A 26,711-nucleotide genomic window follows, 5' to 3' on the forward strand; every position below is an offset into this window, starting at 1 on the left:
TAAAACTATGCAAGGGACTCGATGGGCCACTGGTCTGATCTAGCAGGGCTCTCCTAATGATCTTTCATGTTTCTTGCATATTCTAACACCCAAATAACCTGAGAGCAGGTGGTAAAATGCAGGATCAGGTGCCAGTTGCTGGCAGCCACAAGAGAGGAGGTTTGCTATTGTGCTCGGGACCTTCCTGTGGGCATCCCTCTGGTTCATCTGGGAGAAAAGGATGCTGAGCCAAAAGGGCCACGGGCATCCTCCAGCTTGTCTCAACACAGGTTCCTAAGCAGGGCCTGAGGACTACATTTCCCAGAGAGCTCAGCGGCAACGCGAGAAAGGTACGTAATGCGCGCTCGCTCGCGAGAGGCGGGGTTCCGGTCGCGGCGAGTGCTGACTCTCTCTTCCGTTCTGCTGGCAGCTGCAGGAGCCGAGGTGGGCGAGCGCAGGAGGGGAGGAGAGGTGGTCTTGGCAGGCGAAACCGGGTTTGGGGGTCTGATTGGAGGACAGCCTTGGATGCGAAAATGAGATCGGGGGTTTCTAGTCGGGAAAATGCAAGTTGATTAGAGAAGGGGGGTCTCTTCTGCCAGGGAAAAGGAGGGCGATTGGAACTGGGTGCTGGGTGCAAGGAGGCATGGCAGAGAAAGTTTTGTTCATTCATTCACAGCAGTTGTGCCCCATCTTCTTGCCTCCAAGGAGCTCGAGGTGGCGCACGTGGGTGTCACCCCCCCCCCGTTTTATCCCCACAACAACCCTTTGAGGTTGGTTAGACTGAGAGGACAGTGAGATTCCCCCCCCAGCAGTTTCATGGCCAAGTGGAGGTTTAAAACCCTGGTCTCCTAAATCCTAGTCCATATTTAATCCCCACCACAACCGTGTTAGGTCGGTTAGGCTGAGAGGCAGGGACTGAGCTCAGGGTTTAGTGAGCTTCCTGGCTGAGTAGGGATTCGAACCCTGGTCTCTTCCGGGTTGAACTCTTTGCTACACAATATTGTCTCTTTGTCATGGACTGAGATTCTGGAGAGCTGCTGGCAGTCAGAATGACCACTTGGCAAGATGAACTACTGCTATTACTGCTATTACTACTACTGTTTATTGGGTTTTTATCCCACTTTTTGCTCTGTAGTGTTCAAGGTGGCGCACACCATTATCTCTCTCCTAATTTAATCCCCACAACAACCCTGTGAGGTAGGCTAGGCTGAGAGGGATGTTGACTGGCCCAAGGTCATCTACTGAACTTCATGATGGCCAAGTGGGGATTTCAACCCTGGTCTCTACTAGACTGTTGCTCTACCCACTACATCACTCTGGCTCTTAACAGAATCCTATCATGGGGCAATTTCTGAGCAATTGGGAAGGGGTCCTGCTAGAAGAAAAAAGAGGACGGGATCACAGTAGGGATCACAGTAGCGAAAAAATCAGAGTATTTGCCATTCAGTAGAGGGGATCAGAACTATAGGATAAACCTATAGTGGTGCTGGATCACAGGAAGCAGCATTGTATGGACTGTGTTAATAAATAAAATTCACTTGGCCCAGCATTCCCTTCTCTAGCTCAGCAGTTCACAAACTTTTTCCTCCATGGGCCAGATGAAAATTGCTGAAGGTCTTGGCAAACTATGTACAGTAAATTGGTTTTTTGCCTGTTGTAGCAATTGTAACCCACTGTTCTAAGATTTTGTATGGTTCTTAATTGTATTTTTACTGATTTAAGTCACCTGTTTCACTTTGGAGGCATGGCCATATTTCATTAATATTTGAGCATGGATGCTCAAAGACCACTTATCATGGATTAGGGTTATACACTCTTTAGCCATCCCAAAACCATACTCGTTCAGAGGCAAAGTAGGGGTTCTAATCTCTGTTTAGTAAGATGGCAGTGTTTTAATTGGTGAATCAGTTAGGCCAGGCATGTCAAACCTGCGGCCCTCCAGATGTTTTGGCCTACAACTCCCATGACCCCTAGCTAGCAGGACCAGTGGTTGGGGAAGATGGGAATTGTAGTCCAAAACATCTGGAAGGCCGCAGGTTTGATATGCCTGAGTTAGGCTAACTGATTAAAACAAAATTTCAATTTTATTAATTTGGCAGCAGGTTTTTAAAAATAAACACCCATTTACTTGCTGTGCTGATACTGTTTCCCTCCCTCACACTTTAAACAGATTCACCATTCTGTACTTCACTTTTTCTCTGCCAAATGATATTCTTCTCCTTCAGGTGCAACTACAAATCCATCTCTTCTCCATTCCAGATGAAGCTGTTGATTCTTGCCGTGCTGGTTGCCACCTCCTCGGTGTACGGCGAGGAAGGGGCCAGGCTCTTGGCCTCCAAGTCCCTGTTGAACAGATACGCTGTCGAGGGCCGGGATCTCACTTTGCAGTACAACATCTACAATGTTGGCTCCAGGTAAACCCCTCTTAAGGCTGATGGTTGGTATCTTAATGTTCTTTCCACGGAGATGCCTTTGAAAAGTTTTTAGAAGCTGCAGCTGGTGCAGAATGCTGTGATCAGACAGGTCGCTGACTACTAGTCTGTTTCCAGGGAAAATTCAAAGTGTTGGTTATAACCTATAAAGCCCTGTAGGGCTTCGACCCAGGCCACCTGAAAGAGTATATCTCCCTATATGAACCTTGGGAGTGCACCTTCAACATCAGATGGGTGGACCCAAGAGAGAGGCTTCTGTATAGCTGCTCCCAGATGTAATTCCATCTCAATAAAGGTTAGACTGGTTGCCTTTTTGTTATCCTTTGGCCTGCAGGCTACGAACTTCCTGTTCAGTCGGACCTTTGGAAACTAAGGCGCAGACAATGCTGACCACTGGGCTGCTGTCAGGGCAAACTGTACTTTTAATTGCTGGTTCTAAATGTGTTTTGTTGTATTTTTAATGATTGTTTTTAGTTTGTCTTTATTACATTGTTTTTTGTAATGTTTTTAAAATGTTGGAAGCTGTCTTGAATTCCAATTTGGGAGAAAAATTGAATACAAATGCATTAAATCATCATCATCAATATTTCTTTACCGTCATATAACTTTTTTTAAAAAAAAAGTTACTTTCAATTTTTTAAAAATAGTGGTAATCATTAAGGTTACTTGGCTAATCAAAAATAGCCCTTATCTCCAGGTGCCTCTTGCCATTGGTCCATGATTAGGTGTTAAAGAATAGCGTTTGGGAATATGATGGATTACTGTGGCACCTACACACCAGACTTCAGGGACCTACCCTCTGGGAAGGACAGGATGCCATGGTCAATGGCTGCTAAGAAATCCCGGAGAATCTATAAGAGTTCACTCACCCTTTCCATCTCACAACACAAATCATCTGCCAGGATGATCAAGGTAGTTTCAGTTCCAAAGTGAAGTTGGAAGCCAGATTGGAAGGTATCTAGGTAAGGGTCCCCCCCCCACACCCTGCCTTGTTCCTAATACTGTTATCCCAATCCTTTTATCTGCTGGCGTAAAGTGCTGCCTTAGAGGTGGAGTTGTCGGATGACTCGTTTCCTCCTGAAGACTTCGGCATTGTGTCTGGGATGCTCAATGTCAAGTGGGACAGGATCGCACCGTATCCTTTTCTTTGCACAGAGTGTGGTGTGTGTGTGTGTGTGTGTAGGGGTGACAGTGGCTCTTTTTAGACTCCTTACAAGTTATAAGAACAATAGAGCAGCCTGCTGGATCAGACCAATGACCCATCTTCTTAATCAGACTCAATAGTTTTAGTTGGATTTGGAATAAATGTGCAGTTAAATGTTACTGTGTTGAGTTTTCTTGTGTTAATTACCTTCCTTACTGGGTCGTGCAAACCGCTGTTCTGAATGCAGGTAACTCACAACTTAAATTGCCTTTAACTTGTGTGCATTCAGCTTTATGCATTTGACAAAAATAAAAAGGGGGCAGGCATCGGGGGGGGGGGGGCGGGGACTTTGTCATTTCCACCCACCATTGAACTCAAGGTGTTTGGACTAGATGGAACTTTGACTTTCTTGTGTTATCACTGGAACACAACCCCTGCATAAATTGAGTCGCCTGTAATGCTTTTTCTAGGGTAGAGTAGGGGCACTGGGGATAAGCTTATGGAACTATCAGGGCAGGGCCCCCCAAATGTTTGAGTTTAGATCTTATGCCTCAACAAGCCCTCAGGATTGTCCCTTTTTTTATCTTGAAGCACTGAGCAAGTATTCAGTGTTACACAGATGAGCAGTAAGACCCAAACCACCCCCTTGTCTCTTCCCCCGAAAACCCCCTCTCTGCTCCCGTGACGCAGTCTGCTTCCTTAGCCACGGTCCGCTCAGTGCTAGCAACGTGTCCCACACGGTGGTCCTGAGGCCCCTGAAAGCCGGCTACTTCAACTTCACCTCGGCCACCATCACCTACCTGGCGCAGGAGGGGGCCCAGGTAGTGGTAAGTAGCAAGCGCCTTGGGTGGAGTCTGGTGTCTGCAGGGGCCCACAGGCTTCGGCTTGGCTCATGAGCGGAGGCATTCTTTGTAGTTGCCACTGTCCCCTCCCTTCCTTGAGTCCTATGACTTGTGCAGGGAAATTTGGGAAATGCGTGTGGGATGGGAATTGTAGTCCGAAAGCAGCTATAGGCCCAAATCTGGGAAACCCCGGGGTTAGAGTTTTCTGGTGGTTGTTTAACAAGGAGACCTCGCATGACCACAAGCACCAAGGCCGTTCAGGGGAAAAGGCGGCGTATAAATAAATACATAATAATAATAATAATAATAATAATAATAATAATAATAATAATTAATAACAAACACAACCCCCTTCGAAACAAAATAAAAAATTCCTTCAGTAGCACTTTAAAGACCAACTAAGTTTTTATTTTGGTATGAGCTTTCGTGTGCATGCACACTTCTTCAGATACACTGAGACAGAAGCCACCAGACCCTTGTATATTCAGAGGGTGGGGGTGATGGGAATGGGTGATGGGCTGATAGGAGTGGTAAACCAGTTGATGACTGTTAACAACTGTCATCTGTCTCAGTGTATCTGACGAAGTGTGCATGCACACGAAAGCTCATACCAAAATAAAAGCCTTAGTTGGTCTTTAAGGTGCTACTGAAGGAATTTTTTTAAATTTTGTTTCGACTCAGACCAACACGGCTACCTACCTGCAACTAAAAAACCCCCTCGATTTTTCTTTCTTTCCAGGTGGGCTTCACCAGCGCTCCAGGGCAAGGGGGGATCCTCGCCCAGCGAGAATTTGACCGGAGGTTTTCGCCACACTTTGTAAGTAAATAAAGCAGTGCTGTCAGCCTGCTCTGTTACAACATTGGGGGCATTAAAAACATAAGAGCCTGGTGGATCAGGCCAATGGCCCATTTAGTCCAGCATCCTGATCTCGCAGTGGCCAACTAGGTGCCCAAGTAGGAAACTTGCAAGCAGGACTGGAGCACCAGGGCATTTCCTCCTCCTGTGGCTTCCAGCAGCTTGCATTCAGAAGCATTGCCGCCTCTGACTGTGGTGGCAGAGCAGAGCCATTATGCCTAGCAGCCATTAAGAACCTCAGCCATGAATTTGCCCAATCCTCTTTTCTTCTTTTTTTTTTAAACAAACTTTATTTCAATTCCTTAAAATATTACATCCAAATACAAACGAAAAAAGAAGAAAAGGAATTAAATACATAAAACATAATCCAGACAAACAGAAATAGAAAATAGAAACAAAGACATGAATAAAAAAAGCGAATAATACAATCCAAATAATATATAATACAAATAATAATGCAATAAAGGGGGGGAAAGGGGGGGAAATAGGGAAAAAAAGAAAATAATAACTTTGATACAATATTTTAAAAAAGAAAGAAAAGAAAATTATTTTAAAAACTTCCTATTGTTTGCGTACCGCTTTCCTTTACTTAATTTCTTTCATCTTACTTCATCTAAGTTGCTATTTATACATATTCTCTATATTTCCCTACATATCCTTCAGTCTAAACAAATCACCAAATCGATATTTATCCCTTCTTTCTTCAAACAGTCCTCAACATATTTCCATTCCTTTTTACAGCTCTATTTGGGGATATTTCTAATCGCTGCTGTCATTTTGGAGAGATTCATAAATTCTACTAATTTTTCCTGCCATTCTAAAATGGTCGGGACCCTTTCCCCCTTCCAATTCTGCACTATGAGGAGTCTGGCTGCTGCACAAGCATAGAGGAGTATGTGGGGGGGGAATCTGCCCAATCCTCTTTTTAAAGCCACCCAGGCTGATGGCCATTATCACTGCCTCCTGCGAGAGCAAGCTTCATAGTTTAGCTATGTGCTGTGTGAAGAAGTCGTTTCTCTCCACGAGTTCTAGAGTTATGAGAGAGGGAGAAAAACTTGCATCTATCCACTTTCTTCCTGCCATGCTTACTTTTAAAAACTTTTATATCATGTTGTTTGCTTGCCTTTGCTCTAAACTGAAAATTCCAAAACTCTTCAACCCTTATTTGTAGGGGAGATGCTCCTTCTCCTTTATCATTCTGAACTTTTTCCAGCTCTGCAATATCCTTTTTGAGGTGTGACGACCAGAACTGTACACATCCTGTTTACAGGCTTCCAATAGGGGCATCTGGTTGGCTGCTCTGAGACTAGGATGCTGGGCTCTAAGATAGGTCGTTGCTTTGATCCAGCGGAGCTGCCCTTAGATTGTTAGAATAAAACAATGGACAGGGTGGTGACACAGTGACTGCCACAATCGACACAAGATAATAATCACCAAGGCAACACTCTGTAAACAAACAATAAAAGGTAAAGGTAAAGGGACCCCTGAATATTAGGTCCAGTCGTGACCAACTCTGGGGTTGCGCGCTCATCTCGCATTATTGGCCGAGGGAGCCGGCGTATAGCTTCCAGGTCATGTGGCCATCATGACAAAGCCGCTTCTGGCAAACCAGAGCAGCGCATGGAAACGCCTTTTACCTTCCCGCTGTAGCGGTTCCTATAAACATACATAAACAATAAACATACAAACAATAAACATCCATAAAAAGGGCAAAAGTAGTTTCTTCCCCAAACAGGTTTTATCTGAAACAATTGGAAACATAGTAAATTAAAAGTTCACTTGTAATATATCAGTGGTTCGGTGCTCATTTCATCTCCTTCCAAAATAGATTTTATCTTGAACAATTGCAAACACAGTAATAAAGAGTCCACTTGTGATATAGCAGTGGTTCAGTGCTCAGTCGTCGTTCCAGTAATCCGATGGTTTCCACGCTAAAGAGCTTTGTAGTACATAATATACAAGGCAGTGTGTAAACGAGTTAAAGCAGGGGTATATCTGTCCCCATCTGCATGTTTCCATCCGGAGGAGCATAGAAAGAGGATGATGTCCTTCAGTCTGTTAAACCTCCTTCAGGGAGGTTCCAAGAGGCAGATTTCTGAAACCCTTGTTGACGTATGTAAGCAGAAATAACCTGGTAGAAATGAAGTTTATATTTTGGTATGAGCTTTCGTGTGCATGCACACTTCTTCAGATACATTCTTCAGATGCATGCACACGAAAGCTCATACCAAAATATAAACTTAGTTGGTCTTTAAGGTGCTACTGAAGGAATTTTTTTATTTTGCTTCGACTCAGACCAACATGGCTACCTACCTGTAACTGGTAGAAATGGTTCAGTTTCTTTTTCATCACACTAATGGGCTGGGAAACATAAAGTGGCCCTTTTTTGCATGGCTGCAAAAAAAAAACCACTAGAAAGAGAGATTTAGATAATAATACCATAAAGCGTTCTAGAGACTTGGGGGTTTAATCTGAAACCAAGTTAGCTGGTGGGACTTCTGATTTTCCTTTCCTTTATATTATTTATGTTTGTTATATTATTACTAGTTTTGGAACACCATAATATAATTGTCAGGACACAGGTGGCGCTGTGGTTAAACCACTGAGCCTAGGGCTTGCTGATCAGAAGGTCGGCGGTTCGAATCCCTGTGACGGGGTGAGCTCCCGTTGCTTGGTCCCAGCTCCTGCCAACGTAGCAGTTCGAAAGCACATCAAAATGCAAGTAGATAAATAGGAACCGCTATAGCGGGAAGGTAAACGGCGTTTCCATGTGCTGCTCTGGTTTGCCAGAAGCGGCTTTGTCATGCTGGCCACATGACCTGGCTCCCTCGGCCAATAATCGAGATGAGCGCGAAACCCCAGAGTCGGTCACGACTGGACCTAATGGTCAGGAGTACCTTTATCTTTACCTAATATAATTGTCACAGTCACAGCTTTTGACTAGCACAGTGGTTCCCAAACTTTTTCAAGCCACCATCCCCTTGATTCCATAAACTAATTCCCAGTGCCCCCTATTCTACTCTATAAAAAGCATTATTCAGAATAGTGGTGTGCACAACCCACTAAGGAAGATGTGTTACTAACAGCTAGTTGCACATCTGTTCAAAATCTAGTTTAAACTATTTAGTTTAATGATCTCAACAGAGTTGATTAACTTCATCATGTGATGCCAGCTTTTCAAAGTCTGATAGCCATTTACACCTCCAGCTGCCTCCCTTACCACTGTAATCCCACTGCTTCCCAGGGGGTGTTGCCTCCCCCCACCCTTTGGAAACCACTGGACTAGCACAATGAACTTGCTGAAGTGAAACAAGTAGTAATTATTTCCCCTTCACCTCCTTTTCTTTTATAAAGCTGGATTGGGCAGCCTTTGGGGTCATGACGCTCCCCTCCATCGGCATCCCTCTGCTCCTCTGGTACTCGAGCAAAAGAAAGTACGACACCCCCAAGAGCAAGAAGAACTGATCTGCGCCAGGTGGATTGTGTTCCCCTCTGCGGTTCTAGGGGTACTCGGGAGCGACAGCAGAGCTGCCAGCGTTTCCAAACAAATTGGGGTGTTGCTCTTCAAGAAACAGCTGCCGTATAAAGAAAAACCAATCCCATCAGTGAATTAAAACAGGCCCCATATTTCCTGCCAGCCCTCCTAGCCATTCTGTTGAGGGATCCGTCCAGCCTCAGTGACGGAGGTTCCACCCCTCTTCCTTCTCCACGTCAAATCTGCTCTTCTTGGCCACAGGAGGGCACTGGAAGGAAGGGGAAATATCAGAGCCCTAAGTGTGAACAATTGGATAATCTGTCAGAGAAATCTGTTGTGCCTCAGAATGGTGTGTGTGCGTGTGTTTTTTATCATGAAAAATAAAACACAAACTTTGAATCTGCTGTGATTTCTTTTCTCTTCCCTTAGCACAAAAACAGGCCTTCTCCTACCTCTGGTGCCAGTGGGAAGGGAGGAGTTATCGTTCAAAACATCAGTAGGGCACCAGATTGGTGGAAAGACATTGGCACCAGCATGTTTTGAAATGGCATTGTTTGCGTCAGGTTCTGTAAAATATGTGCAGGCCTAGTCCAAAAGGATATTACTGTATTTTTCCATGTGTAAGATGACCCCTATTTTTTTGAACTCCAAACTGAGAAATGAAGAAGGACCGGATGCACTTTTACTCGCAGTGCTCCGTTGGTGCCATTGCGCCGTTTGCGGCGCATGGCACCTGTGTGTGCACACACAAGAAAGAGTGGCACATGCAGCTGGGGAGGGGGGAAGGAGAAGGAGGAGGCAATCCTTGTCTGATGGCGGAAGCATCTGCAGGTATTTAGCAAAAACATTGTCTTTTACACGGAAAAATAAGGTATTTAATTTATAAGGTAATACATTGCTAACAAATTGAAAAGGAATGAAAAACAATACTTATTTTTAAGTGCCTTAGAGCAGTGAGTCTAATCTTTTCAGAGCAGGATCCTACCATTTCCCTAAATTGGCATTTTAGGACCCACTTATCAATTTTTTAAAAATAATTTTTATTAAAGATTTTATTGGGTTACAAAAGTACATGCATTGTCTCTAATTTGAGGTGGTAGTGTCTTTTCTGCCAATCTGTTACGTTCAATATTTGCCTGGTCTGAGTGCTGCTGTAGTGACACAGGTCGGATCCAAGTGGAAGGTTTAAAGCACTTGCAATACACATTTAAAACACAGGATATTGGGAATAAAAGCTTGTTCAGCCTGCTGGGGAACTATGTGAGCGCAAAACTACAGTTGCCAGGATTTTGGGGGAGGTAGCCATGAACATTGGATGTGTTTTACATGTCTGGTGTGCATTCGTCCATATACAGCACAGGATCTTCCAGAAACAGAGCTGCCTTTCCCAAACTTGGTGCCCTCTAGTGGACAAGAAGTCCCACCAGTGCCCAAATATCTGGAGGGCACCTGTTTGAGGAAGGAGCCTTTATATTTTCTCTGCCTTGAATCTAAATCCACCAGCGAAAGATTAACGCCGTCCTCTGCACTGCCTATTCAAAAGGAAGCCCCGCGCTGCTTAGTGGGATTTTGTTGTTGTTTAGTCGTTTAGTCGTGTCCGACTCTTCGTGACCCCATGGACCATAGCACGCCAGGCACTCCTGTCTTCCACTGCCTAGTGGGATTTACTCCCAGGTAAAGGCGCGAACATTCCCAGGGTGCGCCTGCTTCTTCCTTCCAGCGGGAGCAGCCCTCCCCAGGAGTAGGCGTGGCTCCGCGCCTTACCTGTCCTTTCAGGCTTCCGCCTCCCCCGTCGTTGATTGGCCGGCTCCGCGGCGTGGGCGTGGCCTCGGCCTTTATATCAGCCTATGGCCGCTCTCGCTTCCAGCTCATTCTCGGCAATGGCGCAGTTGTGCTCACCTTTCGCGATGCTCATCTCTTGCCTTGGGCTGCTGCTCTTCCTCCCGGCGCTGATTGCGGGAAGCATCGGGATGCCCGGAGGCCTGGCGCCTCGCTCCGTCTCGGATCCCGACGTGCAGAAGGCCGCTGCCTTCGCCGTGACCGCCTACAACCAGGCCAGCAACAACATGTTCTATTGTCGGCAGCTGAACATCCTCAAGGCGCAGAGCCAGGTAAGGACGCGGGGGCCGGGCTTGCAAGAAAATCTTGGGTCCCTTTTCCACTCTCCATCCCTAAAACTTTTTTTTAAAAAAAACCACTTAACCTCTCTCTCCACACCAGCCTTCCCCAGCCTGGCGCCCTCCTGCTGTCTTGGCCTGTCATTAGCCTCCAGCCCAGAGTCCAAAGCATCCGGAGGGCGCCGACTGACATAGAGAAGTAGCCTGGTCGTTGAAGGAAGGAGCGCCTTGGGGGTGGAGAGGGGGCTGGAAGGGTTGTAACTCAGCCATAGAGCATCTGCCTTGTGTGTAGAAGGTCCCAGATTGAAAAACAGGGTGCAAGCTGTCATCTATCTGCCTTGAATGCAGAAGATCCCAGGTTCAGTCCCTGGCATCGCTAGGTAGGGCTGGGAAAGACCCCCTTTCCTGAAATGCTGGAGAGTCACTGCTGCCACCTGTAGACAATAATGGGCCACCTGTAGACAAGATGTATGAACAGTGCCGGTATAATAGGCAACTTCTTAAGTTTCTGGAAGCTGGGGGAGGAGGGAAGAGAATTGAGATGGGTTGACACAGTAGGAGAGAGAGAGAGTGGTGGTTTTTTGTAGGGGGGAGGAGTCCCAACAAAAGGACAGGATTGGAAATCATGGCTCCTTATGAACTGTCACGGGCTGCTAAATGCCCCCAGGCCAAGTGGCAAGCTGAATAAATGCATGATGATGTGTTCTGGCACCTGCTGTAGACTAATGATGTGTACATACAAACGCTCATTTTAAAGTCAGTTTTCTAAATGCTTCAGTGTGAACCTAAGTCAGGCAAACACTAAGCCCCCCCCAATAGCTAGAAAGGCTACAATATCTAAGGAGGTAGGCTGGGCTTTCTTTTCCCCACCCTCCCATTTCATCCCTGGGGGGAAATGGTATTGGGACGTAGAAGTCTAGGGTCTTGAGACAAAAAGGAACAAGGTAGTCCTCATTGAGGGTGAGGATTGTTGAGTTGCAGTGTGTGTTTTCAGAGCAGGAAGTAAGAGGTACTGAAAAAATTCAGAGGTAACAGTACTTATTTATGGCAAAGCCTGTCCTGCATTTCAGGATACCCCCCCCCCCCCCGGCCAGGTGGCTTGCAAATACATTCCCAGAAAATACAAACCCATATTAGCATGATAAAAAGCCATCAGGTTCCTTCCGAAAGGATAGTTGATGATAGAAAAGGAAGTGATGGCCACCCATTTTGATGGCTTGAAAGAGGATTGGACCAATTCACAGAGGGAGAAGGCTGTCAATGGCTATTTGTCATGATGGCTATTCTCTACCTCGGAAGTCAAAGGCAGTAATACTTCTGGACACTTCTGGACACCGTTGGCTGGAAACTTCATGAAGGGAGAGGGCTCTTGTACTTGGGTCCTGCTTGCAGGTGTCATTGTGGTGTCTGGCTGAGAACAGGATGCTGGATTGGATGGGCCATTGGCCTGATCCAGCAGGACTCTTTTCATGTAGAATTGAGTACAGTACATGGTTCATTAAATGACACTGGCCTTTAATTGCATCTGTTTACATCAATCTATTTCCTGCCTCCATATCTCTCTCTCATCACACACACACACACACACACACATACACACACAGTTTGCATTACTCTGCTAAATGTCAAATGCCTAATTTTTTTTCCAGGTGGTGGAGGGCATGAAATACTACTTGACTGTCGAGTTGGTGAATACCCTGTGTGAGAAGAAGGCAGGGTCAAACCTGAGTGCCGAGGACCTCCAACGCTGCAGCCTGCCCTTGGAAGGAGAACAGCAGGTGAGACTAGGAGCCATAATGTGTTGACCAGGGATCTCACAGGTTCTTGGTTGCTTATTCAGTGATAAGAAAGGGGTCCTCTCTGTACAACACAGTTTAAAACTGCTGTAGATGGAGCAGCTTTGATCATGCGACTTTCCAGCCCTTCATACAAACAGCCTTAGGAATTTGTGAATATCCTCAGTTTTGGAGAAGAGAAGGTTAAGGGGTGACATGATAGCCATGTTCAAATATATGAAAGGATGTCATATGGAGGAGGGAGAAAGATTGTTTTCTGCTGCTCCAGAGAAGCGGACACGGAGCAATGGATTCAAACTTCAAGAAAGAAGATTCCACCTAAACATTAGGAAGAACTTCCTGACAGTAAGAGCTGTTTGGCAGTGGAATTTGCTACCAAGGAGTGTGGTGGAGTCTCCTTCTTTGGAGGTCTTTAAGCAGAGGCTTGACAGGCATATGTCAGGAATGCTTTGATGGTGTTTCCTGCTTGGCAGGGGGTTGGACTGGATGGCCCTTGTGGTCTCTTCCAACTCTATGATTCTATGATTTGTTGAGTAATCCCAAGATACAGTAATGATTCCCAGAACAGCCTGGTGCTCATCTAGTGATCTGGACTACAGCATCCATCAGCCCCAGCCAACTGTGGGATGCTAGAGCTGATGAGAGGATAATTGTTATTCTTATAATTATTATTAATTACCCACCTTTCACCCTTAGTTCCCGGTTAAACAGTTAAAAGACAGTATTCTACCTAACTGGGTAAGCCTGCCAGAACAAAGCTGTTTTAGCAGGCGCCAAAAGGGATACAGTGACGGTCTCTGCTGATGCCATTGGCCAGGGATTTCCAAAGTGTTACGCTATCAAGCTAAAAGATTGATTTATTAGGAATGCAAAATGAGTATTCTGTGTCACCTGTAACAATGCCAGTTCCACAGATCAAAGTACGGTAGTTGACTGGGCGTATATGGGGTAAAGCAATCTCACAGGTAAACTGGTCCTAAGCCGTTCAGGGCTTTATATACTCCTAGTAACACCTTGAACCTGGTCCGGTAGCAAATCGGCAAGCAGTGTGGGTCTCTGAGCCTAGGTGTTAATAAGTTGTCAGGGTCTTATTCCTGCCAGAAATTGTGCTGATGCAGCTTCTGGTTCAAGCGTAAGGGAAGCCGTACATCGCGGCCAGTCTGTGCCTAGCCTTCCCCACTGCCAGCAAGTGCATGGGAATCTGCCTTAAGCAGAATCAGACCCTTGGTCCCGGTGCCCCATTGCTGTCGATGCTGAGTGGCAACAGCTCTCCAGGTTTTTCATATGGGAGGGGGTATTTCCTAGTCTGGCCTGGGAATGCTGAAGAATCTAACCAGGGAACTTTCTGCATGCAGGGCAGATGTCCTGGGACTGAGCTGCAGCCTTCTTTGTGCAGAATGTAACCTTAGGCCTATTTCACCTGACTGATTTGTGTCGGGTTAGAGCACTATATAAGTAGTGTTTATCATGTCCTAAGAATGTTATGAGGAACTCCTTCCTGTATTTAATGACTAATCGTTGTAAATAAGCAAGAGGCAGCTTCTCGTGTTGAAACTGGCAGCCAGCCAGCGGTTTAATCTTGTTGTCATTTCCAGAGTTATTACATTTGTTCACACCCTGCCTTTTCCCCTGATGGAACTCAAGGCAGCTTACAGATAAGAACAAGAACCGCTAAGAACATAGAAGAAGCAATCATTAAAAAAAAGAGTAAACATTGGTGGAATGAAAACTATAACCATATATAAAATCTATTAAAGCCAGACAAATACAATAAAAAGAGCATGGCACTAGCCCTTTCATTAAAAAAAACCAGTCCATTCCCCAAAGCCTGTTGGAACCAGAAAGTTTCCACTTGCTTGCCAGCGGAAGGACGGCAAGGAGGGAGCCAGTTGAACTTTTCTAGGGAAGGAGCTCCAAAGTTTGGGAGCAGTCACCGAGAAGGCTCTCTCTCACATCCCCACCAAGTGGGTTTGTAAGGGTGGTGGGACCAAGAGAAGGGCCTCCCCAAAAGAGATTTGTATGAGAGAGTACGGTTTTTCAGAAAAGCTTGGACTTGAGCTGTGGAAAGCCACAAACCCTTGAAATGTCTCTTGGCCAGTGGGTATTTCCAACCACCACCTGCCATTCTTACACAAAAGTAAATCAGAGCAGCCTTTGTGGATGAAAACCAGTTGTGGCTCTCCAGATGTTGGTGGATTTCCCACCTCAGTAGTCTCTGGCTGGTGTAAGCTGGATGGTAACCCTAGCAAAAATGGGATTTCCATGGGGCTTCCTCATTCACTATTTTGGTAGGGTTTGGCGTGGGTCTTATTTGTTTGTTTGTTTGTTTATTTGTTTAAGGAAAGCAAGAGTAGTTTTGCTCACCAGTAACCAGCTAAACACCTGTGGACACTTACAGATGGGACATGAATGTGCTGGTTGTTCTTTTGTTCACACTCTGGGTAGACTGCTTCTATATAAGGAGGGTTTATTTTGCTGTTAGCTGAATAGCCGTTAGTTGACATGTCTCCCCCACACATTTCCTTTAGGAAAGCTATCCAGGCCAGTGGCTGTTGCCACATCTTGTATATCTTGTGATGCTTGACACTATTAATTTCAATGGGCTCATATGACATCAATCTCAATGGGCTCATATGACATTAGTCATATACACCCTTTGAGATTAATAGTGTCAAGATAGTTAGGTCTGTCTAATTTGATGGGTTTACTCAGAGTATGATTAATACGGGATACAACCTGAAGATTATTTTAACTGTCCAAACATTATGTCTGGATAAAGTGTTATACCTTTGTATTTCATGTCCCAAGGGTGATCTGAAATCTGAGGGTGATCTGAAACCCAAGGGTGATCTGGAAATCTGACATTTCACTTGGCATATTGCAATGGTACAAAGAAGTGTGGGTGTGTAGCTTTGTTAACAAACCTTTCCTGTTGCCAATGAGACATTGAAGGACGTGTGTGAAATATGTTAATTTTTTTTAAAAAATGGAGCTCGCTTGTTACTGGAATTTTAAATTCCAATACAAATCCACTCTTTTACAGTCTGACATTTTGCATTTAAATCATAAAAGTGGCCAATTATGCCTAATGGGCAACAAAGCCATGCTTCTTAAAAAATTTAAAGAAGTTTTGGTTATGATCAATAATTTTATAGTTTATAGATGAATTCATTTTTGTGTTGTAATTTAGCGATAAAAAGCATTGTATTTTACCTTTCAGTTTATAAAAAAAAGTTCAGCGACTAACATAATAGAATATTATGTTTTGTAATATAATCTATTTTGTCATTTATATTTTTATCGTAATGAGCTAAACACATAATGGCTGGCAAATATAGTATAGCTCAGACAAGAGGGAGATGAGGATTTTACAAGCCCAGCAGCTCAAATGCCTGTAAAGAAAAAATGGGTCTTGGTACATGTTTTTGGGTAACCCCTGCCCCCAAATATGGTCTGTGTAAATAGTTCACCAGCTGGGCTGACTGAGGACGTTCTGGGGGCTGTATTAGCAAATTGCAACCCTACATCACTTTCTGCTAATAAAGTACAGGGCCCAAGTCAAGTCACCAGGAAGCTCTCCCTCACAACAACCCTGCTGTGTTGTCCTTGAATAAGCTTCTGTTCATTTGTGAAGGAGAGCTGTCTCCGGTTCTGTGTCCTCTAATGGTTCGCAAAGCCTCTTTCATCAGAATTCCACTTCCGCCCCCAAATGGCAGTGCTTAATTTTTCCATGGAAAATTTGACATTTCGTAGGCTCAAGCGGGACAATTAATGGATGCAATTAATCACAGGTGCAAGATTAGGGAACCGGCTTTGCTTATTCGATACAAGGAAAATAAATATTGCTAAATTTGATCATGCTCTAGGGCGTCAGAAACAGTTCCGATGCAAATCAGCACAGTTAGGAGTCTTTTTCAGTTTGGAGTTCCCCAGTTAACCCTCATTGCTGTGCCTGAGAATCACCTCTGTACGCAGCTGGAATGTTTGGGGAAATGTTCTTTGGTTGATCTGAAAATCTGCAGTGGGGCAATGAGAGATGCACTTCTCCAAGCCTGCTGCACTATGGGAGGCAACAAGGACAGTTTGGTGTCCCCCCCCCCAACTGTGCCTCCGATGAGTGGCAGCTTGAATGTGCGCAGGCCAGGCAAAGGGGCAGGTGTTCTCTTGCTGCAAATACGTTCTGAGGTTGACTCCGGTTAACCCCGATGGAAGCAGGGCCCCCAGCTATAGTTGTATTGGTGCAAAATGCGTCATTTTATTTCAGCCTGTTGGCGCTGTGTTTAATCTGAGCCGAGGCTCCCTCTGCCTTAACCCCGGGTATTTATTGACGAAGCAACCGTGAGTTGCGAATCTCGTGAGTGTGTATGAAGTTCATTCGACTCACCACTGAACAGGCCCAGCCTACTGCGTCATTGGGGTTTGAGGCATCCAGGGAAGAGACTCCCAAAGAATCCCAAGCCATCGTCCAGTTCCCTTTTGTGTGCTGGTTGCCTGTCTTGCACCGACCTCTTTCCTGCCTCCGCCTCACGTTCTCAGAACTGGAAAAAACGTGGGAGTGGAACGTGGCATGTCTCAAGATGCGCTGAATGCAGCGGCAGGTCTACCCTGAAACAGGTTCTGCTTGTCTTGGAAATGCTGCCTGTGCAGTTTCTGAGACTTCAGAAGAAATCCCTGTGACCTCTCCAGGGAAGGTTTTTCCTGAGAGCAAGGAGGAAGCAGCCCCGGCGCATCGCATTCCTGTTTAGTGAGGACACGTCATTGCACAAACCCTCCAGTGCTTCTGCCATCCTTGACCAACTTTTTTTTATATATTTAAAAAAAAACTGTTTTCTTTATTCATGAGGCTCTGCTAGAACAAGGTAATTTAGAATCCATGTTCTCATGACGAGCCATTTCCACACCAGGGCTGGTTCCCAATTCTATGCCACTCTCCTGCTCCTGGCCCAAAGCAAGTTCGCAATACAGTGGTGCCTCGCTAGACGAATTTGATTCGTTCCACGGGTCTTTTCTTATAACGAAAAATTCGTCTAGCGAATCCCATAGGAATGCATTGAAATTTTTTTGAATTTTTTTTTTTGCCCATAGGAACGCATGAATTGAATTTCAATGCATTCCTATGGGAAACCGCGATTAGCTAGACGAATTTTTCATAAAACGAATTCGTCTAGCGAGGCAACCTCCGCTCGAAAAATCCTTTCGTTAAGCGGAAATTTCGTTAAGCAGGGCATACGTTAAGCGAGGCACCACTGTAATGCCTTCCTTGCTCTTTTTGAGGCCTATGCTGTTGAATGTTGATGCTTCCATATTTCAGATAGACTGCTCCTGTTCCAGGCCTCTCTCCTAGCCCCCCACCAGAAATGTTCGGCAACTGTGAGAGTTTCTCCTGCAAGTTCTTAAAGTATTGGAAGCCTGTGCTGTAGTAACTCAGAGTGCAGGGCTTTTAGGGTGTATGCCAGGCACCCCCAAACTGCGGCCCTCCAGATGTTTTGGCCTACAACTCCCATGATCCCTAGCTAACAGGACCAGTTGTCATGGATGATGGGAATTGTAGTCCAAAACATCTGGAGGGCCGAAGTTTGGGGATGCCTGGTGTATGCCCTGCCCCTGTTCTGTGGAATAGCATCCTTGCCAAGATATAACAGGGCACCCACGATCTGCACTTTCCGGAAACAGCTGGAGATGTTTTTGTTCTGCCAGGCTTTCCCAGCTGGATAAAGGATCTTTGCCATATGTGTTCATTTGTTAGGGCTTAAATTTTGCATTAAATGTATTAATTTTTTTGCGTTTTTAACTGTTTTTCGTAATGGTATGTGTGAATTGCCTTGAGAAGGTGTTTTAGAAGGTGATCAATGAATCAATTGTAATAATCCCCCCCCCACTCAGCCCTAATTGACTCTCTCTCTCCTTTTCCCTCTTTCCAGAAACAAATCTGTGAGTTCCAGGTCTGGTCCCGTCCATGGCTGAGTGACACACGTCTGACACACATGAGCTGTAAAGCAGCCAGTTCCTAAACGTCACGCCTGGGGGTGACTCGAATGGACCTTGGTCTCCCTGCTGCCTGGATGAACTCGAGCCAAAGCATCATTTCTGGGAGCCCAGTGCAAGCTTGAAACTATCTACCCCAATCCTATCTCAAGCAAGGAAAAATACTATTTTAATTCTGAAATCACATTTCCCACATTTCTAAAATTGCACTGGGGCTTTTCTACCGTGCCTCCAAATATACTATCCCTCTCTTGATTTTGACGGTCCTGCAAACCTCTTTTTTTTCCTTTGCAACTTGTTGATTCATCCCAATAAAGGTATCACTTTGTCAGTGTTCGGGTGTTATTGTTTCCCCCCCCCCTTTAATGAGCTCGTTCTCACTTTCCTGCACAGAATTCCACCACCTAAAGGACTCCACCCATTGTATTGAAGTAATTCCACCTTGCTTCTGTTACCGGTATCTACCTTGGTGGGAATGAAATTAAATTCTTGGAAGTGGGTCACCCAGAAGTGTTTTAAGTTTGCAGCACATGCCAAGGTTGAACATTGCCGGTGTATGGGTGGCTCTCCCCCTCTCCAGTCCTGTTTGTTTGTTTGTTTTAGTTCATTTGCTTCCCACTTTTTAATCCAAGCAACTGATGGTGCCATACATAGTTCTTCCCCATCCCACAACAACCCTGTGAAGTAGGTTAGGCTCAGAGGCAATGACTGACCTATGGGTACCTAGTAAGCATCATGGTTGAGTGGGGATTTGAACCCTGGTCTTTCCCAGGTCCTCATCGGATGCTGGAACCCAGCCTGTCTCAAACTTTGGTCCCCAGATGTTGTTGGAATTAAATATCCCATCATCCCTGACCACTGGCCATGTTTGGTGTTGTACGGGTGAAACTCGGAAAATTAGAATACTGTCGAAAAGTGCATTTATTTCAGTAATGCAACTTAAAAGGTGAAACCAATATATGAGATAGATGCATGACATGCAAAGCAAGATATGTCAAGCCTTTATTTGTTGTAATTGTAATTATTTGTCGTTAGGCGGGTCAATTATAAATGGAATGTAATGAATGAAATGTAATAGCGATGTTTATTTTTGGATTATTGTAACTATTTGTTTGATTACTGTGGAATTTCCAAAAGAAAGCATTTGTAAAAATTAAAAGGAAAAATAATAAGTTGCATTACTGAAATAAATGCACTTTTTGACGATATTCTAATTCCGAGTTTCACCTGTAGTCTTAACAACAATCAGGAGTCTCAAAGTTGAGAAATGCTGCCTAACCACTGCTGAACATGAGTCAACAGTGCGATGCTGCAGCAAAACAAAACAAACAAAAGTAAGGCAACTCAAGGCTGGATCAACAGAAGCAGAGTGTCTAGTTTGAGGGAAATCCTACGGTAGTACAGTGGTACCTTGGTTTTCAAACACCTTAGTACTCAAACAACTTGGAACGCAAACACTGCAAACCGGAAGTAAGTGTTCCGGTTTGTGAACTGTTTTTGGAAGCCGAGCGTGCTCTCTTTTGAGTGCCACACTTCCGTTTTGAGTATTACCCTGAGGTCTGTCTCTTTTTGCTATTTATTTATTTTGCGTTTTTGTTTTTACGGCTCTTTTTGTTTTGTTTTTTTGTGACTGTGTGTTCAGCTACTGATGGATTGATTGCGTGACTGCAGTACATTGTTTATTGCAAGCATCCCCAAACTTCGGCCCTCCAGATGTTTTGGACTACAATTCCCATCATCCCTGACAACTGGTCCTGTTAGCTAGGGATCATGGGAGTTGTAGGCCAAAACATCTGGAGGGCCGCAGTTTGGGGATGCCTGGTTTATTGCTTTAATTTTATAGATCAATGGTCTCGTTAAGTAGTAAAATTCATGTTAAATTGCTGTTCTAGGGGTTGTTTTTAAAAGCCTGGAACGGATTAATCCGTTTTGCATTACTTTCGATGGGAAAGCATGCCTTGGTTTTGGAAGGGACTTCCGGAACGGATTAAGTTTGAGAACCAAAGTACCACTCTATGCCACCTACTGTTCAGCTCCCTGCCTTCCCCCCTATCTCTCCCAATAAGCACTAGTTGCCACTGGCAGAGAGGGTGGGCAAGAGACACACGCAAAGTTTACAAAGCCATTCAACTTCATGGCAATGCTTTTGCGAGTCAATTTTATTACCCCTATTTCGGAACAAAAAGAGACAGAGACGGAGAGTGACCAGAGCGTTTAGGATGAGGAGGGGGCCACGGTGGATTCAGACACCCCCTTTTAGCAGGTGAGTTTCTAGGCTTGCATCTAAGTGATTATTTTGCAGCTGTGGAGGAAGAAGAAGAGGAACAGACCAAGGTGGGGGCTTCTCCTCCTGCCCCCACCGCAGTTGTCTGGCGGCAGCATCCGGGGGTTAGGCAGGGTCTTCACCACAACTCTTCAACATGCAGCGGTGTGCATTTGTGGTGAGCCACAGATATCGAGCCGCTTCTTGCATCCATAAATATTCCAAAGTTGCAGTTCAGATTCTGTGAACAAGTGTGGGAATGGCGGCGGGGGGGGGGGAGATCAAAGAAGTTAGAAATACGGGGGTTTGTTCATACCATCAAATATGCCAATGAAAAACTGTGGCCACAGCAATTCTTCTTAATAGCAAAGGGAAAGTTTCCCAGTGGATTCTGTGGAGGCCTTGAGTAAGGGCAGACTTGGATCCTGCCTTCAACTTTCTGGCTCATGAGCAGATCTGCTCTCATTAAGAAAGAATGTTTTTTTCAATGGAAGAGCATGGCTGAATCAAGACATATTTGAAAAACGCTGTGCAAATGCTTTTTTAAAAACAACAACAAAACGTTTTTAAAATATATGGAATCTGCCATTAGCTCACCAGCACCATCTTGTGTCACATTTGTATAATGCACTTAAAACACACTTAAAACATTATATTTGCAGCTGTATAGCTGAGTCTCACCTCTCTGTTCTGGCTTTTGAAAAGCATATGTTTAGCACCCACCTTATTTCTGTGATGCTAAGTTGTTTTAAACTTTTTTTTTAAAAAAATTATTTTTACTACATATTTATACTCTGCCTTTTCCTCTGACAGGACTCAAGGCGGCTTACAGATACTATTATATATTCAAACTGAATGTAGCCTATAATAATTTTATAATAATAATAATTTATTATTTATACCCCACCCATATGGCTGGGTTTCCCCAGCCTCTCTGGGTGGCTATTACAGTATACATCAAACACCCTTGCTTCTTATGCAGAAAATGAAAAAAATGGGGGAGGGGAGGGGAGGGGAGGGGAAGGGAAGAAAAAAGAAAATGACATATGGGGGGGGGGAACACCCATACAATGTAACAAAAGCTCTATAGTACCATGAATAAAATTTTAAAATACCATTTACATTGTCATCCCAGAAAGGTAAAAACAAAGCCTGCCTTTCAATAAATTAGTTTTCTTCATTATTGTGTATTGCTTCATCATTTAGATAGCTTTAAATGACACAGATAAAATACAAAAAGCTAAAAACATATAAAAGGGTCTTCAAAAAGTTATTAAACTCTAATGGAATTCAACAGAATGAAAAAAAACCTGAATTGGTAATAATATAATATGTATTAAGAATAAGAATAAGAATACCAGCACAGCACTATGGAAATCCCTTTCCTTTCAAAAGTGTTGGTGCTGACCTTTAAAGCCCTAAACGGCCTCGGTCCAGTATACCTGAAGGAGTGTCTCCACCCCCATCATTCTGCCCAGACACTAAGGTCCAGCGCCAAGGGCCTTCTGGCGGTTCCCTCATTGTGAGAAGCCAAGTTGCAGGGAACTAGGCAGAGGGCCTTCTCGGTAGTGGCACCCGACTTGTGGAACGCCCTCCCACCAGATGTCAAAGAGAAAAACAACTAGCAGACTTTTAGAGAACATCTGAAGGCAGCCCTGTTTAGGGAAGCTTTTAATGTTTAATAAATTATTGTCTTTTAATATTCCTGTTGGAAGCCGCCCAGAGTAGCTGGGGAAACCCAGCCAGATGGACAGGGTATAAACAAACAAACAAACAAACAAACAAACAAATAAAATAAAATAATGGTGGTTAATAATATCTCTCAATGATGCAAACATTTCCCCTCAAAAACCTAGAAACCATGGGGCACTACCTGGAGCAATAATTCGGGTCTCATGACCATCTCTTGGGGTGCCACCAGACAGGTGCCCTACGCCCCAACAAGCATTTACACTTTCAATGTTGATTTGTAGTGGACTGTCTGCTTCTCCTCCTGCTACGTAACTGCTGTTTGACACTCCTATCTTACTGATTTTGCTCTGGCCTCCTTTGATTCTCCCCAGTCCACTGCCCTCTGCCCTCGCCTCCCTTATCTCAACCGCAGAAGTGAGATGTGAGTTAAGACACCAGACTGCCAAGCTGCCTTGCTCTCCCCCACCCTGCCTTGGCGGAACCAGCTGTAGCTGGCCAAGTTTGCCACCCTTCTCTCTCCTCCACCTGCAGCAAGAGGCTCCCACCCCACCCCCACCCCACCCCCCACCCTGCCATTCCCTTCTCCCTCCATCCTTGCACCTCGCAGTCAGACAAAGACTGTGGAAGGTTGCTTTTTTAGATACTGGAGGTTTTTCAACCGGGATCCTTTAGCTGTGATTCCTGCACTGAAGCGGGGTGGGCTAGATGTCCTTTGGGGGGTCCCTTCCAACCTTACAATTCTATGATGCTGTGACTAAATGGACACCGTTAGCTCACCTCCTGTTCATCTGGAGGTGGTAGGTTGCAACCTTTCAGTTCCGGCATGGGCTCCAACTTGTACGTATAATGGAGTAAATGTTTCGTCAGGTCAGGACTCCGCCCCCTGTCCTCCTTTCTGCAGTCGGTCTTCGCCAGCAGCACCTTCATGTGCACCATTGTTCCGATGGCTTGCTGGAAGCAGAGAACAAGAGCGGCTTCAAGCTCACAGCTTCTGTGCGGCCAACCAGCTCCTGACCTGGCATTGTGCATGGGTTTGTCCAGAGGCAATTTTGCAGGGAATGAGGGTTTGGCATTAAGTCGGTGCTTAATTTCAGCTCTGAAATCTGATTTCAGGGTCAAGGCTCAAGCTTTCAAACGCCCACACTGTTCAGTTAAAGCACATTTAAACCAGGTGACTCCCCCCCCCAAGAATCATGGGATCTATAGTTCCCACCCACACAGGCACACACCCCTCCCTTCATGCGATCTCTGGCTCCCACCTTTTCTTCTCCAGCACCAGTTGGCAAAATAGAGGGGGAATTTTGGCTCTTAGATGCTCATACAACCTCAGAATCCTACAGCCATTGGCGCCAGGTATAGGGGGTGCTAGGGGCTCCAGACCCCTCAATATTTTCAGTCAGGGGGCACAGTCCCCCTCAATACTGAGGGGGGGGCAACAACCCCCTTCACCCCTGCACACCCTCTGGAGGGGCAGGGTTGGGACAAGCGAAGGCAATTTGGCACCCTTGTCTACAGCAACATGGCCTGCCCACCTATGAGGCAAGGTGAGGCGATTGCCTCAGGCGGCAGGTTCCACGGGGCCAGCAGAGCCCGATGTTGCTCTTTCTCTCTCCCCCCTCCATTTTTCCTGTAGATCCCCACCCCACCCTTTCTTCCCTGGTGGGAAAGGAGGCACCATTTTGGTGCAGCCATAAAACCAAACCGTGGAATTGAGGGCAGTGGTTTGAATGATGGTCATGGGTGCTGCAGGCAACACTGGTCTCTGTCCCCCTTCCTTCCTTCCTTCCTTCCTTCCTTCCTTCCTTCCTTCCTTCCTTCCTTCCTTCCTTCCTTCCTTCCTTCCTTCCTTCCTTCCCTTCCCTTCCCTTCCCTTCCCTTCCCTTCCCTTCCCTTCCCTTCCCTTCCCTTCCCTTCCCTTCCCTTCCCTTCCCTTCCCTTCCCTTCCCTTCCCTTCCCTTCCCTTCCTCCTCTGATACCCTCTCACGTCTCTGCCTCCCAAAGGCTTGCATAGCTGTTTGTTGCAGAAGCCCTGGCTACAAGCTCCAAAGGCGAACGCTGCCTTTGGGGCTGGCCAGGGGGTGCTGGTTGCCAGGAGCTGAGGCAGCCTTGGAGTAAGCAATCCAGAAGGGCGAGGGAGCCCAGCCAGCCACTCTGCCAGCCCTTGCTGTTGGGAATGGACAGACAAGTGGGAGGCTGAGCAGGTGGGTGGGCAGGCAAGCACCACACTGGCCTTTCTTGTGCTTGCTGTGTGCAATGCCTGCCTGGGAGCTGAAGGAGAGCCTTTCCACAATGTAGGCCCAGCAGCGCCCACTGCTGAAACTGTGCTCCCAAGGTGAGCAAGGGGCTGGCCTCACGTTCACCTTCGGCCAGTCTCCGTCAGGCTGCTAAAGTGGGGGGCATCCTCTTCCCAGGCCCCTGTGGGGAGGCATGAGCAGGCTCCTCTCTTTGGGGTGGTGGTGGGGAGGGAGTGGCGGCTCAGAGACCAGGGTGGCTGCCCGGAGGACTCCAAAGGAGAGGGGAGAGGAGAGGAGGCTGAGGGAACACTCCACATGGGAGGGTGTTCAAAAAGGGGTGAGAGGCTGCCGGCTCTGCAGGCAAGGGGTGACATAACTGGGCTCCTGAGCCCCACAGAGGAGCCACAGAAAGAAGGTAGCTGGTCAAGGGAGCCGTGGACTCAAAATGTTTGAAAACCTCTGCTAAAGGTAAAGGTAAAGGGACCCCTGACCATTAGGTCCAGTCGTGACAGACTCTGGGGTTGTGCACTCATCTCGCATTATTGGCCGAGGGAGCCGGCGTATAGCTTCCAGGTCATGTGGCCAGCATGACAAAGCCGCTTCTGACAAACCAGAGCAGCACATGGAAATGCCGTTTACCTTCCCGCTGTAGCGGTTCCTATTTATCTACTTGCATTTTTGACGTGCTTTCGAACGGCTAGGTTGGCAGGAGCTGGGACCAAGCAACGGGAGCTCATCCCGTCACAGGGATTCGAACCGCCGACCTTCTGATCAGCAAGCCCTAGGCTCATTTGGACAAGCATAAGATCGAGAGAATAAAAGAAAACACAGTTGTCAGGGCAGGAGAAGGGAACCAGCTTGGGGGGGGGAGTCCTTGCCTGTAAAAGCCCCACAGGACATGGGAAAGTACATGCTAAGACTGCCTTCCTCTTCTTTACCATCACAAGGACTAGGAACCTTATTCTTCGTCTCCCAAATCTTCACCCACCCACTTCCATGTCATCTTGGGGACAATTTACAAAGGGGTGGGGGGTGGGATATGCTCCAGAACCACAAGGGGAGGGGAGCAGTGCTGAGTGGCTTTTAGCCCTGCCTTCAGGCTGGATGGCTTTTGGGTGTCTGCCTGGGGGCAAAAGAGAGAGGTTCTCCAAATGGGCTATATTCCACCACCTGGGAGCTCCTGAGGTACCTGTTTCCTTTACCTTGAATTTTGGCAGTTTGGCCTCCACGCTCTTGTAAATGCCATCATAATATGGAAGCTTGTTAAAATAGTCCACAGCCAGGGACTCAAAATGCTGTGGTACTCCTTCTTCAAAGCTTTCCATAGCCTCCAATTCTTCAGGTGAAGTTGGCACCATCTGCTCCTCAGACTCCTCTGGGACATGTAGCTCTTCGGACTCTCGCTGTTCTTCTTCCTCTGCCCCCCACACCGGCTGCCCCAGGAGCAAGGCCCCCATGAGGAGCAGCGGCAAGCACAGCCAGGATCTGGTCATTGTGGCAAGGAAACGCTGGGAACTCAGAGGTTGCCCGGCTGGGGGCAAGGAGCCTACAGATATAGAGATGGAGGAGGCTCCGCCCCCTAGTGGCTCCACCCACCCCAACTGCAAGGACCCCACCTCCTCCAAGACACGTCCACAGGGCAGCCAGATCAGGGAGGAGAAAAGTGAGTCGAGACCCTCCTAATGGTCAGGAGTACCTTTACCTTTACCTAATATAATTGTCACAGTCACAGCTTTTGACTAGCACAGTGGTTCCCAAACTTTTTCAAGCCACCATCCCCTTGATTCCATAAACTAATTCCCAGTGCCCCCTATTCTACTCTATAAAAAGCATTATTCAGAATAGTGGTGTGCACAACCCACTAAGGAAGATGTGTTACTAACAGCTAGTTGCACA

The 26,711-nt window shown here is 46.1% G+C and overlaps 2 protein-coding genes across 3 annotated transcripts; both read left to right on the top strand.

Moving 5' to 3' along the window:
• The first annotated feature begins 368 nt into the window (after positions 1-368).
• On the top strand, positions 369-9,132 carry SSR2 (signal sequence receptor subunit 2). 2 transcript variants are annotated; one of them, XM_035099149.2, is made up of 6 exons: positions 369-423; positions 2,239-2,393; positions 3,448-3,546; positions 4,274-4,382; positions 5,137-5,214; positions 8,608-9,132. In XM_035099149.2, exons 2-6 carry the CDS (start codon positions 2,239-2,241, stop codon positions 8,716-8,718), a joined length of 552 nt encoding a protein of 183 aa, XP_034955040.1. In that variant the 5' UTR covers positions 369-423; the 3' UTR covers positions 8,719-9,132. The 2 variants fall into 2 exon arrangements, with proteins under 2 accessions (XP_034955040.1, XP_060125509.1); XM_060269526.1 differs by having other exon boundaries at positions 387-423; positions 2,205-2,393.
• Positions 9,133-10,584: 1,452 nt separating this feature from the next.
• LOC132591324 (cystatin-like) lies at positions 10,585-18,957 on the top strand. Its single transcript, XM_060269471.1, has 3 exons — positions 10,585-10,839; positions 12,495-12,623; positions 18,563-18,957. The coding sequence occupies exons 1-3, from the start codon at positions 10,609-10,611 to the stop codon at positions 18,650-18,652; spliced, it is 450 nt and encodes a 149-aa protein (XP_060125454.1). The 5' UTR covers positions 10,585-10,608; the 3' UTR covers positions 18,653-18,957.
• Positions 18,958-26,711: the final 7,754 nt, after the last annotated feature.

The sequence above is a fragment of the Zootoca vivipara genome, chromosome 17 (assembly GCF_963506605.1).
Source record: "Zootoca vivipara chromosome 17, rZooViv1.1, whole genome shotgun sequence".
NCBI classification, from domain to species: Eukaryota; Metazoa; Chordata; class Lepidosauria; order Squamata; family Lacertidae; genus Zootoca; species Zootoca vivipara.

Excerpts from the sequence above, each read along its gene's own strand:
- LOC132591324 (XM_060269471.1), top strand. The coding sequence starts at position 10,609 with ATGGCGCAGTTGTGCTCACCTTTCGCGATGCTCATCTCTTGCCTTGGG. Across the intron at positions 10,840-12,494 it reads TCCTCAAGGCGCAGAGCCAG|GTGGTGGAGGGCATGAAATA; the intron begins GTAAGGACGCGG and ends TTTTTTTTCCAG. Across the intron at positions 12,624-18,562 it reads CCTTGGAAGGAGAACAGCAG|AAACAAATCTGTGAGTTCCA; the intron begins GTGAGACTAGGA and ends CCCTCTTTCCAG.
- SSR2 (XM_035099149.2), top strand. The coding sequence starts at position 2,239 with ATGAAGCTGTTGATTCTTGCCGTGCTGGTTGCCACCTCCTCGGTGTAC. Across the intron at positions 3,547-4,273 it reads AAGTGGGACAGGATCGCACC|TGCTAGCAACGTGTCCCACA; the intron begins GTATCCTTTTCT and ends CGGTCCGCTCAG. Across the intron at positions 5,215-8,607 it reads GGAGGTTTTCGCCACACTTT|CTGGATTGGGCAGCCTTTGG; the intron begins GTAAGTAAATAA and ends TCTTTTATAAAG.